The 17,442-nt window shown below is 33.9% G+C and overlaps 1 protein-coding gene across 2 annotated transcripts in view; it reads right to left on the bottom strand.

Annotated features, from left to right (window-relative positions):
- The window catches only part of LOC114335267 (transmembrane protein 26), a 261,871-nt gene that overhangs the window by 89,350 nt on the left and 155,079 nt on the right, over positions 1 to 17,442 (bottom strand). For both annotated transcript variants that reach the window (XM_050648406.1, XM_028285484.2), the window contains exon 3: positions 5,778 to 5,934. In XM_050648406.1, coding sequence (XP_050504363.1) covers positions 5,778 to 5,934 — 157 coding nt within the window. The remainder of the gene's footprint in view (positions 1 to 5,777; positions 5,935 to 17,442) is intronic.

Raw genomic sequence — 17,442 nt, 5'->3', positions numbered from 1 at the left:
GAATAATAACTCCATCATCAGTATACATATATACCAGTGTTTCAAGTAGGTATACATACTTTAAGCCACCAAAATATCTAAGTGAAAATCCTTTAAATGGTATAAAGGTGTTATGCAGTTATATTTTTCTATAAAATATTATGTAATGTTTAAACTTTTGACTTGCGATGACGGACCTGTAATCCAAATTGTGGGTTGCAGGTCCTGAGGTTAGAACCTCACAATATGGAGTCTATTAGATGGCAATTGTTCATAGTCTGCACCAAGTGTGCTTTCAGCGCACACAACCTGATTAAAAAATACGCGAGTATGTGCGCCTGAGCTCTCTATTTGGAAAATACAACAATCTACATCTGAAGAAGGCCGTCCTCACTTACGCGTCAGAAACGTGGACGAAAACAAAAAGTGATGAAGAGCGGTTTGGCTTCGGTGACTAGGCCACTTAGAGAAGAGAATGAATGAGATAGAGCCGTTAAAACACATTTATAATCAAAAACCGGATGGAGTGTAGAGAAGAGATAGGCCCAGAGCACGATTTAAGGACCAGGTGGAAGACGACTTACCAGTATTACCAGTATTAAGAGTACGAAATTGGAAAACCAAGGCGAAGGATTGGAAGGAATGGAACCTGATTCTGGAACAAGCCAAGTCGCACTATGGATTGTAGAGCCAATGATGATGATTGATGATGACATCTGAAGAAGTAATCTTAACTGTTGAATAATTTTCTTCCTCTCTTAGTGACGACGATACATGGCTTTGTCAGTATGGTGATACTTAGCTTTTACTCCGATTGACGTATCTTCTTTCACAGTTGACCATGGCGGTCCATTTCCTATCTTTGAGATCAAATAAAATTTTCGCCGATCGAGATTTGGCCGAGTCTGTCAGTCGATTCCAGGATCGTCTGGACAATGCCCGAAACCGATTATTTTTATTTCGACGTTTTACTGAAAAGTTCTAGGTTTGACTAAAAATATTCAATCAAAGGTCGAAAATGAAATTTATTTCGGGATTTACCCAAACGCTTTGGTTAAACCTAGGATAATCTAGTCATATAAAGAGTCGTAGAGCCGGTATTGCCAAACGCACTTAAGCCAAAGCTTACTTTAAGCCTGAGCTTAAGCTTAGATGTCTGTATTTCCACTTCAATTTGAGGCTTAAGCGTAGGCTTAAACCAAATAATTTTAAGCTCGCGCGAGAGTTGGTTTAAGCCTTTGCTTAAAATTTGTTTTCTGATTTTTGAGGTTATTTCTATAGATTAATAATTAGAGTTATTTTGAAAACAACTTTTACGTAAAAACGTTATTATTGGATTATTAACGATTATTAAAATTCTTACTCATTTTGGAAGGTGAAGGCACCTGAAAATTATTTATTTCTACAATGCTTGGTATATTTATTTCACAAAAGTAAACTTACATTCCAATTTGACATTTTAAGGAATATATCCAATAAACAAAATTACAAAGACGGATCTATTGCTTATGCAAAATAACAATAAAAATATAACCAGAGAAAATATAGACAATAAACTAACAACACATGTACCATGTACACAAAGTTAAGTGAAGTAAATGACATTGATACAGATGACGAGATGACAAGTTAAAATTAAATGTCAACAGTAGTGGTTTTACCTCAGAACAGTTAGTTCTGGCATTTTGACGTATTCATAGGTTACCAAACCAATTAATTGTACAGTTGAGCATCAGTTTAGTTAAGGAAATGATGGAAATACGGCACCCGGCTTAAGCTTCTCCTTAACTTTTGACACAGGCTTAGCTAAGCAAAAGCTTAAGTATTTAGCTGTTGAAATACCGGCCCATAGTGTTCTATTGTCGTTATTGCTTCTCCTTATAATTAAAATGTTATAAGCAAAATCAGACAACACAATCAGACAACATAGTTCAACAGTTTTTCTTCTTTTTCTACGTCACTACAGCCCAAATTGAGCCTTGACCTCCTTTATTTTTTGCCTCCACCCTTGCTTGTCTGTGGCTGCTATTCTCCATACACGGACTCCTAAAAGCGCTTGTGCGTCGCTGCTTACTGTCTCTTCCCAGCGCTTTCTTGGCTTTCCAACTGGTCTCTTTCCCTGCATTCTAGCGTTTAGTGCTCTTTTTGGTAGCCTATTCTCTTCTATTCTTATCACATATTCGGTCCGTTGCAATCTTTGTATCCTATAATAAAGTCTGACAGGGATGTTTCCCTATAAAGTTGATAAAGCTCGTTGTTGTATCGAATTCTGAAGATTCCGTTTTCCCTCACAGGTCCTAGTATTCTCCTCAGTGCTTTCCTTTTGAATGTGTCGAGTTTGTTTTTGTATGTTTCTTTCAGGACCCATGCTTCACTGCCATAGCATTCTATTGGTCGAATTAAGGTTTTATAGATTTTCGTCTTTGTAATTCGGTAGACACTTTTAGGTCGAAATATATGGGAGAGTGCTAAATAAGCTCTGTTTGCCTGCGTTATCCTCTTCCGTATTTCTTCATCTTCTGATCCGTCGGTATATATGTCTACTCCCAGGTACGTAAACTTTCCAACCGTTTCAATGTCAATATTCATCTATAATGTTTTGTGGAACTATATATCTTCTATTTTTGTTTTTCTGTGTTAATTTATAGACCTAGCCTTTTTTGCATTTTTAACTCTGCGTATGTTTCCTATTTAAAACGTTTAAAACGTTAAAATTTAAATGTTATATTTCTTAACAAACAACGAAGTCATGAGAAGAGTCAACAAATGACTGGAAATATTGGAAACCATCAAGACACGAAAGCTGCAGTACCTGGGGCATGTTATGCGTAATGAGAGATACAACATACTTCAGTTGATTATACAGGGGAAAATCCAGGGCAAGAGAAGTGTAGGAAGGAGACGAATTTCGTGGTTGCGTAACTTGAGGGAATGGTACGGATGCACATCAACCGAACTGTTTAGAGCAGCAGCATCTAAGATCAGAATAGCCATGATGATTGCCAACCTCCGTCGCGGAGATGGCACGTGAAGAAGATGTTTCCTATGCTCCTGTTGATGTTCTACTATTTACTTGTGGCATTTTTATAATCAACTATTCTAAATGAATATTTCCCATTTAGAATAGTTGTTGATGTTCTACTCATAATATTAATATTATCGGCATAAGCGGCCAGTTGTTACGTTCTGTTGGTGAGTAGGTTTCCTTGTCCAGTTTGCATTTGCCTAACCGCATACTACAGTGCCAGGTTAAACAATGTTGTTAGCCCATCTCCCTGCTTCAGTCCCTGTGAGATTTTGAAAAAGTCTGTTCGGTGGTTTTGTATTCGTACACTTGCCTGAGATTCATCCATTGTGGCTTTAATGGGCCTAGTTAGCTCAATTCAGCCAATATATAGTATAGTATGTTCCTTTTGACTGAGTCGTATGCCTGTTTGAAGTCTACAAACACGTTGTGAACATCAATGTCGTGTTCCCATGATTTGCTCAAGACTTGCTTGACTGTAAATATTTGATCCATTGTCTACCTTCTCCATCTGAAGTCCATCTGATAATCTCCAATAATATTTTCTGCTAGTGGTTGGAGCCGCTGGGCAGCTGGTTTATAATAAGTATACAATACGTGAAGATTTTATATGCTGTAGATACGTAGTAGAGAAATTCCATGGTAGTTTTTGTAGTGGAGTTTGTCTCCTTTTTTATAGATCGGGCATACTATACTTTTCTTCTAGTCGTCGCGTCGGGTATTTTCTCTTCTTGCCATATGTCTTTGATGAGCGCGTGGATATGACTTGCTAGGTGACCGCCACGTACGATATACAATTCTGCTGGAATTTCGTCAACTCCCGGGGCTTTATTTTTTTTTCTGGGCCTTAATAGCTTCAATATACATATTGTACACATTACTTGACAATGAATAGATAATAGATATACGTAAAATAGTCCAGAATAACTTATTAGACGCTTTTATTTAGTTCAATCGTTTGAATTTTCAATTTTTAGACGTTAATTTGACTGCCTTTTCTTCAATGGAAATGAATGAAATTTTGCAGACATATGGATTCGTGGGAATAATACACGAATAGTCGATCAAAACTTTTTTTATGTTTATGAATTGTTTAATTAAAAAAAAGCGATTTTAATGGAAAATGCTTAAATTCTCTTGTTTTTTTACAATGTAGAAACTTAAAACTTTTACAGATTGTAGATAATTATATGAACTATACATAATTTCACTTTTTACGTTATTTGTTTACGTTATGCTTCATATATAAACAATAAAGTTTCAAAATCCAGTTTCTGTCCGATTTCTATCCAGTTTGCAGCGAAAAAAAGTAATGGCACCGCAGAGGGACGAATGCTGCCCTTAGTATTGTCGTGGGCTTCGACTGTCCATAAAACGCAAGGTTCGACTGTTGACTACGCTGCGCTGTCGTGAACTTGGGCCCAAAAGTGTTTGCGTAAGGGCAGGCTTAAAAGCCTGCATTGAGCCTGCAAAGCTTACGTTTCATTGAGCCGAGTGCGATCATTAAGGTACGTATCCATACAAGGGTGAACCCCGCTCGGTGTAGCTGCTCAAATGGATACAGCATGCGCTCCCTTACATATAAACCGCAAACCGGTTGAAACGAAGAGTGTACGGGCCAAGCGGCGATCACCGACGTATCCACTAAGTGGAGCTAATACACCGAGCGAGGTTTACCCTTGTATGGATACGTACCTTTAGACGGCTTGCGCATCGATGAACTGCAATGCGAGAAATTAAGAGCGTCTACACCGTGCAATAGTAAAGTATTACAAGAGATGGAAATACTGCGAAAACTGTAATAGTCGTAAATAATGATTTTGATTTAAGAAATGTATGAAGAAATTACAGAAAATGTACAATGTATGTATCAAAAGTTAAAATAAATGCAAAAAAGGTATCTGTCATATACCTACATCCTTTTTTTAAACATGACGATATATTTTAATGTTTGAAAAGTGTAAGACCAAACAGTAAAAAATAAAACAATATAACATTTTTTAAGAAACGCTTTTATTTAGTTATGAGTGACTAAAAGTTAAAATATAAAAAATCAACTAAAAAGCAAAAAATAAAAAAAAATCAAACTCGAAGGATTATTCGAAAAAACGTTCGTTAAAAAAATGAAAAAATCTAACACATTCGTTAAAGAAAAGCGTCGCGTTTTCATCGAATTAATGGTTTTCGCCCCACGCTTTTCTTTAACGAATGTGTTAGATTTTTTCATTTTTTTAACAAACGTTTTTTTCGAATAATCCTTTGAGTTTAATTTTTTTTATTTTTTGCTTTTTAGTTGATTTTTTTATATTTTAACTTTTAGTCACTCATAAAACTAAATAAAAGCGTTTCTTAAAAAAAAATTTTATATTGTTTTATTTTAGCAATAAACTGTACAAAACTTTTTAAAAGAAAAAATATACTTTAAAAAGAAGACTAAAAATAAAATATGCAATATTTTTTTCAGTGAGTGTATAATTGCAAAATATAACATAATATATAATTCTTTCCATCTCTTTTGTTTTGTAGAATGGCTTGCTTTACAATTTTCTATATTTTGTCATAAATATTAATTTCCCGAATACAAAAAATCTACTGTTATTACGTTGTACGGTTTTGTTTTATTATATTAAACGATTAACCGTCCGTGACATACAAACCACTAAATTTAAGTACATCCTTTGCTTCGATGAATGTCAATATTTATCTTGGCAATGGGACAACAACGGTGACAAAATTGCAAAGTTATTTCCTAGAAAATTAAATTACCACATACCGATATAGACGAGCAAAAGCTGGCTGAGTTGATCTCTGGTGAGATCACCTTTTGGCAACATCCATCTCCCTATTATAAGAATAAGCATGAGGAATTGTTCGATAAGAGTTATCCACGTTTCTGTGCTTAATGAAATTTCTGGAAGTTTTATTTCCACCTAGAATATAGATAAGAATAGTTATAGAAAAATAATAAATGCAAGTAAAAGACATTCAATTCAACTAATAGTTATTGATTATTAGGGGACAAAATATTGGAGGTGTCCATATGTTATAGATATAAATATGCCTAAAAGGGTACCCCGTTAAGATAACAACGGTGTCGGAAATTTTGTCGAGAACACTTCGTCGACGGAAAATAATTAGTCGACAACATTTGGTCGACAAACAGTAGTTGGTCGAATGCACAATTCATCGAATGTATAATTCGTCGACGAACATTTGATCGAATGGATTTTTTGCGCGGAAACGCGCCAATATATAAAGTTAGTTTCTTTGTAACATATCAAAAAAAATTATTTTCTAGATTGCCAGTCCTAATCCTTGGATAAAGTGTGAAGGGAAGTTTATTCTTACGATTTCTTTACTTTTTTTTATTGATATTGACTGATTATTGCAGTCGAAAACATTGTACGGAAATGCCACGATTCCCTAACAATTTATTTACCTCAGCATCTTGCATATTTCATCTTGTCCGCAAGTGCCCCATTTGACTTGTCCGGAAATGCTCCGTTCGCAAGTGCGCCGACACCAAAAAGAAAAACGGTACATCACTAATTAAAATATCGGTTTATATTTCTGTCTACTCTCCCACCGCAGCCAATTTTTTCATTTAAATAAAATAATTTAAAAATGAATAACAATTTTCAATTTCGTTGCAAAACGACAATACAGCCGAACCATATTCCAGTCCAATCAGAGAGTGCATCAAGCACCCCTACCGGTTTCGAAACTTATTAGTCTCTCATCAGGAGGCACATATGCTGCTCTCCCTGATCCAACCAAAACAAACCCCAGCGTGCAGTCCCGGATTGCAACGAACGAAATGGCATAGATGCCCTAGTGGCAACTGCTAGCAAAAAGACTAAGTTTCCACTCTTATGGCATATAAAACAATATAATGCTATTCTACATCCCACCAGAATGAAAACAATGGGAACCTTCTCTGGTTACACCTCCGAGGCTTCTACAATTTGCAAGCCATACGGATGCTGAGACTAAGGAAGATGAGGGAATTCTACAATTTACAATTCACGTCCCATCTGCTCAGCGCGGTAAAGTTCCAACGAGAATGGTTCCCTTTGTACTCTAATCAGAGTAAATGTAAATCAAAAATGAATAACCGCGCTGAGCAGATGGGACGTGAATTGTAAATTGTAGAATTCCCTTATTTTCCTTAGTCTCAGCATCCGTATGGCTTGCAAATTGTAGAAGCCTCGGAGGTGTAACCAGAGAAGGTTCCCATTGTTTTCATTCTGGTGGGATGTAGAAGAGCATTATGTTGTTTTATATGCCATTAGAGTGGAAACTTAGTCTTTTTGCTAGCAGTTGCCGCTAGGGCATCTATGCCATTTCGTTCGTTGTAATCCGGGACTGCACGCTGGGGTTTGTTTTGGTTGGATCAGGGAGAGCAGCATATGTGCCTTCTGATGAGAGACTAATAAGTTTCGAAACCGGTAGGGGTGCTTGATGCACTCTCTGATTGGACTGGAATATGGTTCGGCTGTATTTTCGTTTTGCAACGAAATTGAAAATGGTTATTCATTTTTGATTTACATTTACTCTGATTAGAGTACAAAGGGAACCATTCTCGTTGGAACTTTACCGCGCTGAGCAGATGGGACGTGAATTATAAATTGTAGAATTCTCTCATCTTCCTTAGTCTCAGCATCCGTATGGCTTGCAAATTGTAGAAGCCTCGGAGTGTAACCAGAGAAGGTTCCCATTGTTTTCATTCTGGTGGGATGTAGAATAGCATTATGTTGTTTTATATGCCATTAAAGTGAAAATAATTTAAATTTAAAAAATTTAAATTTAAAAATAATTAAGATTTAAAAAAAATTAACAAAACCCCAAAAAATAAATTTAGATATGTATAATACAATATTCCAGTTAACAAAATAAAAACCAATAATCCGTCGTTTGTCACCATTAATCCCTTTATCCTAAAGATAATTAACAGTTTGTCGACGAAAAATCCATTCGAACAAATGTTCGTCGAGGAATTCGATGAATTGTGCATTCGACCAACTGTTTGTCGACCAAATTTTGTCGACTAATTTACCGTCGACGAATTGTTCTCCACCAACTTTCCTAGACCCGATAAACAAAAGCCTCCACTCCCAGAATTCAATTTTTCCGTTCTATTTGATTAAAAATTTTTGACTCAGCGCATATAATTTAAATTTTTCGATTTTTACTTTTTTTGTGGGATACAATCAATTTAAATATTTCAAAAAACTCACAGACATAGATAGGCTTACAGGCTTTTAAAAAACATGTATATTTTTATAGGTCCTTAGGTTGAGTGCATACAGTAGGAAAAATGAAAGAATACCCATGAACGAGCATATAAAACACGCTGTATTTTCCTGTCACCGTGTAAGACAAAAAATTGGCCAGCGCAAGTACATGTAATAATTATTGTTACATGTACTTGCACTGGACAATTTTCTTTGTGACACGGTGACAGGAAAATACAGCGTGTTTTATATGTTCGTACATGGGTATTCTTTCATTTTTCCGACTGTAGATAATCTATGGTTGAGTGTACAGACATAACCTCAAAATGCATTTTACATTTTTTATTTTGTTTGAGAAGAGCGTAAAGGCCGCGTCTCACCATCAAATAATTTAATCAAACAGTTTGAGCAAACTCCGGAAGTACGTCAAAGTGACGTCACAATTGCAGTTTTTTTGAAATTCTAAAAATCTGTGCTCTCACTATCAGTCTAGTTTGATCAAATTTTTTGTATTGAGTTGTCTAACTTGTTTGTACTTTATTTAAAATTAAAATTTTTCATTATTATCCACAACGAACACTCAGGATGTGACGTCACTAACTGTCACTTTCAGTTTGCTCAAACCAGTTTGATCAAATTATTTGATGGTGGGACGCGGCATTAAGTATACCTTTTTTGGGGATGGCTGCAGATACATTTTTTTATTTTGTGTATTTTGTCAAAAACTATATTTCTAATTTTTTTCAGATTTTTCCGTAAGGTGCGCCACCTTCAAAAATTCGAAAAACTGGTTTTTTCTGTAGATTTTGGGATTTTCCCATTTTATATACTTCAAAATAGATCAAATCAAGATGTTTGTATAGGTTACATACAGTGCTGGCGGTAGCGGGTAGGTACCTCTCTGTGATCCCGATAGAGGGTAGACTTACTTCAGGAAGGTAGCGTCCCTGCCCACGCGAGCTCCTGATTTTTCCCCCACTCCCTACTTCGGAAAAACCAGGCCCAAACTCCAGTATTATCCTGTGGCGCCCAAAATCCCAAAAGCCAAAATCACGACATGCTGAAACAAATAGAAAGAAGAACATCTGTTGGAGTGAAAGTAAAGAGAAAGATATACTCCAACAGAAGTAAGGAAAAAGAGAGTAACTAGTGGGACAAAAATGAAAATAGATTAGGTGTAAGGAAGAGAGTGAAGTGGCTTCTACGTTGAGAAGCCGCAGTAGGAAAAATACTACTTTCCAGTACTATTAGTGGGGGAAAGTGAAAGAATGTAGAAGTGAAAAGAAGGGGGTATTAAAAGGGATAGTAGTAGAAATATGAAGAGACAGAGGCACACTGAATAAAGTTGGGCTAGCAGGAGATGCAAGAGAACAACTTGACACTCGAGGATGGATACAGCTCGTTTGCATTCCTGTCGAAGAACAGTAGCTCAAAGTAGATGCTGATGACTAAAAGGTGAAATAATAAGATAAGAATAATATTCTGAAAATGTATAAAAATGAATAAGTGTTAATTAAAGAAGAACCAATTAAATAAAACTAACAAATCATGGGCGCCAAGAAAATGATCTTCGATCACCCTCCCAGGTTTCTTACACTGCTGTCAAATATTAAATATATTAAATATATAGGTAAATGTAAATATAAAGGAAATAAGAATAACTGATATGCAAACTAAATAAACATTTATTAAAAATAACTACTAGATTTTTAGCAATCTCTGAGTTAGACATAGCATATACTGTGACTCTAACATGACAAAAGTTATACAAAAGTTATACATGACAAAAGTTATATCTAAGATAACAACAATACTGTTACCTGTACAAAATTTACATAAGTACCTCTTACTTACACATAGGGTACAACTCACATGAGTTCTCTTTACCAAATGGTTATAGTACGCTTGCTACGTACAACTATATTAAAACCCGAAAAATATTTAAAATATATAAATAAATAGGCACAAGCCTGACGAAGAGAAAATACAATAATGAATTAAGCAAAATGAATTAATAAATAAATACCGAACGATGACCTAAATTATCCGAACAAATGGAATAAAGCGAATAAACCAATAAATCTTTGGGAAACAAGCAAGTAATATTACAAAATAAATATTAAGCCAATAATAAAGTATAAAAACCTAATTTTCTAGGCTTATTCCTGTGCACAAAAACTTACCGTAGATCAACAGTTTGAGAACCTACTAACCTTATATGTACCTATATTAAACAGAAAATAAATTCAAGCTAAATCTTGAGAAAAATAATTAATAAACGTAATACATTAACCAAATGTCTGTGATATGAAACACCATATACAAAAAGTTATTACCACAAACACTAATTGTTCCCAAACAATCCCAACTGACTTCTCAAAAGGTTGCTACAGCATATCGGAAAATGAGCACCTTGGTGGTGCAAAAACTGAACCTCCTGCAAGTCCAGGTGTAAAAAAATGAAAATTAAGCTGAAACGCTCCAGCTTGCTCCCAGGTTGACTGACTGGAGCCGGAATAGGTTCCTCTCAGGTGGATGAGGGTCTATGACTTTCCATGTTGTAATGTATTATTTCCCCAAAAGGCAAATCTCTTAGTTCTTTATTACTGTTTTTCTCTATAAAACACTGGGTGGATTCTGGGAAAACACTGTGAACACCATGTACATCCTAGGGAACTTTATTTCCCAATAAAGGCTTAGTACTTAAGGGAAAGATTCCGCCATTTGTGTACTGTGACCTACCTATTCCGGGCTCACAAATCCAGTGGTCAGTGAACTTGACGTCTCCCACTAGGAAATGTCAAATTTATCTCAGAACGCGAAAGAATGTTGACCACCAGAGGGCCGCTGCCAATCCAACAAATCCAAAAGATAGTTTTAAATTGGTTTAATGGTGACATATTGAAAATAAATAATTTTCTTAAAATATAAGAGAAAATAATATTTCTAAATGGAGAATTACCAGAAAATTAGAGAAATTTAATTAAGCGGTCAAGAGAAAATAATTCTAAAAATAATTAAAGCGCTAAAATTGATATTATAACGGGTGGACCGTTACAATCCCCTTCTACTCGGGAAAAAAAAATTTTTATCAACAAAAATTTTTTTTTACTTCAAAATATTAACAACTAAATTTACAATAGTCTAACAATCCACGTTGATTCCCAAGATTACCACTAGGCATAAACTAAGGTTCAAGGAAAAAGAAATAAATATATGACTCAAACTCATACTAAGATGTTACTATGTTACTCTCTGCTACCAAATATTAACATAATATTGCTTAAAACCCAAACAAAACTAAATATTGCACTAAAGTTCATAATAATGCTAAGTGTCGAATTGGGCACTAAAACCAAAATTGAACTATCCATGGACATCATATTTATAAAGGGTATATCCAAGGACGGAACAACCAGGCAGAGGTGTGAACCACTTCGCACCATATCACAAGTAAATGTACCAAAGTGAATAAAAAAAATCAGTAACTAAAATAAGTAAAGAATTGAACACTTAGTCCAAAATTGAACTAACAATGGACACCAGATTCATATTAGTATATCCAGAGAAGAACAATCAGGAAGATCTATGGAACAATTCTCACCAATGCCAAATAATACAAATGCCAAATATACCAAAGGAATCCAAAACTCAATAACCAAAATAAATGTGAAATCGGACACTTAATCCAAAGTCAGACTATCAGTGGACACCAGATTCATAAAAGCATATCCAAAGCAGAACGACCAGGAAGATTTTGGACCAATTCACACCAATACTAAATCACATAAACAAATCAGGTCTACGTACACCCACATCCGGTAATACGAACCTATCCAACCAAATACACAAAATAAATGAAGAATCGGACACTTATCCAGAATCGGACTATCAATGGACACCAGATTTATATAAGAACATATCCAAAGACGAACGATCAGGCAAATTTATGGACCAATTCTTACTAATACTAAATAAACTAAATTATTGGATCCAATTTTAACTAATACTGAACAAAATAAATAAATTAGGTCTACATATACCCTCATCCGGTAATATGAACCTATCCAAACTAAGTAATCAAAATAAGTCACAAAAAAAATTACTAAAGGTGTGAGGCAGTGTTCATCACACTTCCAGACTAAGTAACAGAGAGGTAACCAAGCTAAACCAAAAGTAAGATAAATATCCAAAATCCATTAACTAAAGTATTATAGAAACTACATAAACTTAATTAGTGGCTGGTCTTCGCTAACTATAGCGTGTTGCTACAACAGGTGTATGAGAATACCCAGACACAGATAAAGTACCAACTAATTATGTAATAATAAGTAAGAACGAAAAAAAAATAGATGGTGAACTTACAAGTTCTCTGACACCATGATAAAAAATATAAAAAATATGACGAGAACAAGCAACCAATTTTAATTAAAACTGCAGATTCATGCGTTCTCACATACATAGATTTATCCAGGAAATATTCCAGAATCTAAGTAACAGAACTAATGCCTAAGGAAAGAATTGGGAAGATACTCAAGAACAACTCATTTGTACAAGCACCTCAAACACTAAATTAACGGAACTACTATTTATAGGGATGGTCTAAGCATTGATCGATAAATACGTGCACACTAGGATATTCATCCATCAATGGTCAAAGTACAAACATACTATGAAGTATGAGACATAATATAACCTAAATACTTCCCTATCAACTTGTAAAAAAACTGGAGTAATTGGACTAATTACACAAGAATGGTTAGGACATGTGGCCGACATTTCCTGACCAGAAATATTAACATGATGGAAAAACATCTGCCTACTCTGCCGTGAAGACATAGATTACGAAATCGATAGCAATGGCCAATTGCTGAATCTCGAACCCACGTATTCACTCACTAGCATTGACAGAGTAATGACAGACTAGTCCACAGGAAGAAATCAATACATAAATCATCCATACATACATACACCATCTATAAATACATACATTATCCATATATACATATATCATACATACATCCATACTTAAAGACTTAAGAATCCGTATATACGTCAAACTTCCAAACTAATTCCAGAATCATACTTTGTAGGGCATAAAGATATAAATTATTACAACGTACTTAAGATATCCGTGACAAATGTTGATAAATTCTCAAATTAAGGACCACATCTTTCCAATATGGCAAATCCAATAACAAGATATAAAAGTGATACAAAAAAAATAGTAAGTAGTCAAGTATCCAAAATATAACATATAAACTGAGATATTGTAGTGTACAATATAATAAGTTCCATAGTTCCATACAAAATATCAATATTAAACCAACGTACTTGTCTGAGTCTACATATTTAAAAGTGCACCATTAATAATGAAACAAAATGATAAGCTCATACATCAGAGTACTACATAATAGTTAAATTAATAAGTAATAAATTAAAAGTCATCAACAACAAAGCCAAAAAGATGAAGTCGATGAAATGTAGGTACCTGCACGACTTGATGATTAAAAACATTAGATTAAAATATACTAATAAAAAGGGAGCTAAACGCAAAACCGAAGAAGAGATTGGCTCAAACAACACTGTTAAGTCAATCTTCTTCTGAGTATTGTTCTAAAAACTTAACAGACAAATAAGGACTATTATCAATGTTTCTTAGCTAACAAAGAATTTATATTTAAATCTCAACCCAAAGTATTTGGTTTATATAAGCATTATATTAGGGTACCCACATTGATATAATATTATTATCAACATTAACAAATTAGAAGGTGAGAAGGATAATGGAACTGCTTTACTATACCAATAATTATAATTGTTATGTTTAACACTACCAATTAAAGAGAAAAAATTTGTGTGGATGACCATCTGTAATCATCCGAACCATGCGAATTCAACGTATCATGTGTAGAAACTAATATCTGGACTGATATTGCTTTGTGGTGTGTGCCTGTCTTAACAAATAACCCAAATATCAAAAATAACAAATATAAAATATAATCTAAAGTTTGTACGACAAATATATATTATGGATACAATATTAGCGACACACCAACAAATCAAAAATGCCAGCAAAATATATAAATAATCAAGTCAATAAAGTAAATAAAATACCCAAATACTGAAAATGATTTCTAGTTATGTATCAGATACAACCATACTAGAAAAAAAAATGTATGCATAAAGTCAACGATTAATTGTACGTGCAAACATACTACCATTGGTAGAAGGACTAAAAATCCATAATAATAAAACATAATGTCAGTTATGTATACTCATTTTAAATACATAAATAAGTTTCCAATAAAAATACAAAATTCAAAATAAAATATGAGCTGTACCACTAAAACTAAAAATGAGGTATCGAAAATAAATTAATCGAAAACAAAGAAAAGTAGTATAAGTCTACCTGTTTAGTATTAATAAAAGTTAAGGACAAAAATAAATCAGAAAGAACATATATACAAAGATCTCAAAAAGAAATAATACAGAATATTCACATAAAAGAAAAAGAAATGAACTAAAAAAACTACTGTCTTAGAACCATAAAAGGTTGGCCCCACGTTGGGCGCCAGTGAAACAAATAGAAAGAAGAACTTCTGTTGGAGTGAAAGTAAAGAGAAACTTATTCCTTACTTCTGTTGGAGTACTCCAACAGAAGTAAGGAAAAAGAGAGTAACTAGTGGGACAAAAATGAAAATAGATGAGGTGTAAGGAAGAGAGTGAAGTGGCTTCTACGTTGAGAAGCCGCAGTAGGAAAAATACTACTTTTCAGTAGTATTACTGGAGGAAAGTAGAAGGATGTAGAAGTGAAGAGAAGGGGATATTAAAAGGGATAGTAGTAGAAATATGAAGAGACAGAGGCAAACTGAATAGAGTTGGGCTAGCAAGAGATGCAAGAGAACAACTTGACACTCAAGGATGAATACGGCTCGTTTGCATTCCTGTCGAAGAACAGTAGCTCGAAGTAGATGCTGATGACTAAAAGGTGAAATAATAAGATAAGAATAATATTCTGAAAATGTATAAAAATGAATAAAGTGTTAATTAAAGAAGAACCAATTAAATAAAACTAACAAATCATGGGCGCCAAGAAAATGATCTTCGATCACTCTCCCAGGTTTCTTACACTCCTGTCAAATATTAAATATATTAAATATATAGGTAAATGTAAATATAAAGGAAATAAGAATAACTGATATGCAAACTAAATAAACATTCATTAAAAATAACTACTAGATTTTTAGCAATCTCTGAGTTAGACATAGCATATACTGTGACTCTAACATGACAAAAGTTATACAAAAGTTATACATGACAAAAGTTATATCTAAGATAACAACAATACTGTTACCTGTTACAAAATTTACATAAGTACCTTTTACTTACACATAGGGTACAACTCACATGAGTCCTCTTTACCAAATGGTTATAGTAGGCTTGCTACATACAACTATATTAAAACCCGAAAAATATTTAAAATATATAAATAAATAGGCACAAGCCTGACGAAGAGAAAATACAATAATGAATTAAGCAAAATGAATTAATAAATAAATAACGAACGATGACCTAAATTATCCGAACAAATGGAATAAAGCGAATAAACAAATAAATATTTGGGAAAAAAGCAAGTAATATTACAAAATAAATATTAAACCAATAATAAAGTATAAAAATCTAATTTTCTAGGCTTATTCCTGTGCACAAGAACTTACCGTAGATCAACAGTTTGGGAACCTACTAACCTTATATGTACCTATATTAAACAGCAAATAAATTCAAGCTAAATCTTGAGAAAAATAATTAATAAACGTAATACATACATTAACCAAATGTCTGTGATATGAAACACCATATACAAAAAGTTATCACAAACACTCATTGTTCCCAAACAATCCCAACTGACTTCTCAAAAGGTTGCTACATCATATCGGAAAATGAGCACCTTGGTGGTGCAAAAACTGAACCTCCTGTAAGTCCAGGTGTAAAAAAATGAAAATTAAGCTGAAACGCTCCAGCTTGCTCCCAGGTTGACTGACTGGAGCCGGAATAGGTTCCTCTCAGGTGGATGAGGGTCTATGACTTTCCATGTTGTAGTGTATTATTTCCCCAAAAGGCGGATCTCTCAGTTCTTCATTACTGTTTTCCTCTATAAAACACTGGGTGGATTCTGGGAAAACACTGTGAACATGTACATCCTAGGGAACTTTATTTCCCAATAAAGGCTTAGTACTTAAGGGAAAGATTCCGACATGTGAGTACTGTGACCTACCTATTCCGGGCTCACAAATCCAGTGGTCAGTGAACTTGACGTCTCCCACTAGGAAATGTCAAATTTATCTCAGAACGCGAAAAATGTTGACCACCAGAGGGCCGCTGCCAATCCAACAAATCCAAAAGATAGTTTTAAATTGGTTTAATGGTGACGTATTGAAAATAAATAATTTTCTTAAAATATAAGAGAAAATAATATTTCTAAATGGAGAATTACCAGAAAATTAGAGAAATTTAATTAAGCGGTCAAGAGAAAATAATTTTAAAAATAATTAAAGCGCTAAAAATGATATTATAACGGGTGGACCGTTACAATGCAACAATACTCGCATAAGCAAAAATCCCGACCATTTTGAATATTTATTGGTTTCTTTTCAAATGCAATACCAAATCATATTATACAGTATTGAAATTGAAAAATTAGTTACTTACTAATAAGTACGGGTACTAATTATTATGTATTTTAAAAGAAAAAATCATTAAACACTTCATTTTATATTGTAAAAGCTATACTTACTGAAATGGAAGGTATTATATGAAAGTAAACTTGAATTCAGGATTTGATTATACATATATTATTGGACTATATTTATATTGACAAAAAAAATAATTTAATTCATATACCCATGTTAAAGGACCCAATAAGTAAACAAAAGCGATATCCTAATAGTGATGGGCGAAATGAAGGCTAAAGTTGGAGAAGACAATATTAAAAAAAAACCTATACAGAAGTAAAAACTTCAAATTGTATTTTGGTATAAAATCGTTTATTTAAAAACTATCTAAAAGTCATCCACATGGATTGCAAAACGTTTTCGTTCTGAACAGAACATCTTCAGTGCATTCCGCAAAGTAGTTGTAACTAGCACACCAATGAAGGTGGTAACTTCATAATATATGGCTTACATTATAACTTTTGATAAA

The sequence above is a fragment of the Diabrotica virgifera genome, chromosome 4 (assembly GCF_917563875.1).
Source record: "Diabrotica virgifera virgifera chromosome 4, PGI_DIABVI_V3a".
NCBI classification, from domain to species: Eukaryota; Metazoa; Arthropoda; class Insecta; order Coleoptera; family Chrysomelidae; genus Diabrotica; species Diabrotica virgifera.
The sequence above is the reverse complement of the archived record's forward strand: the minus strand, read 5'-3'. Positions and strand labels throughout refer to the sequence as shown.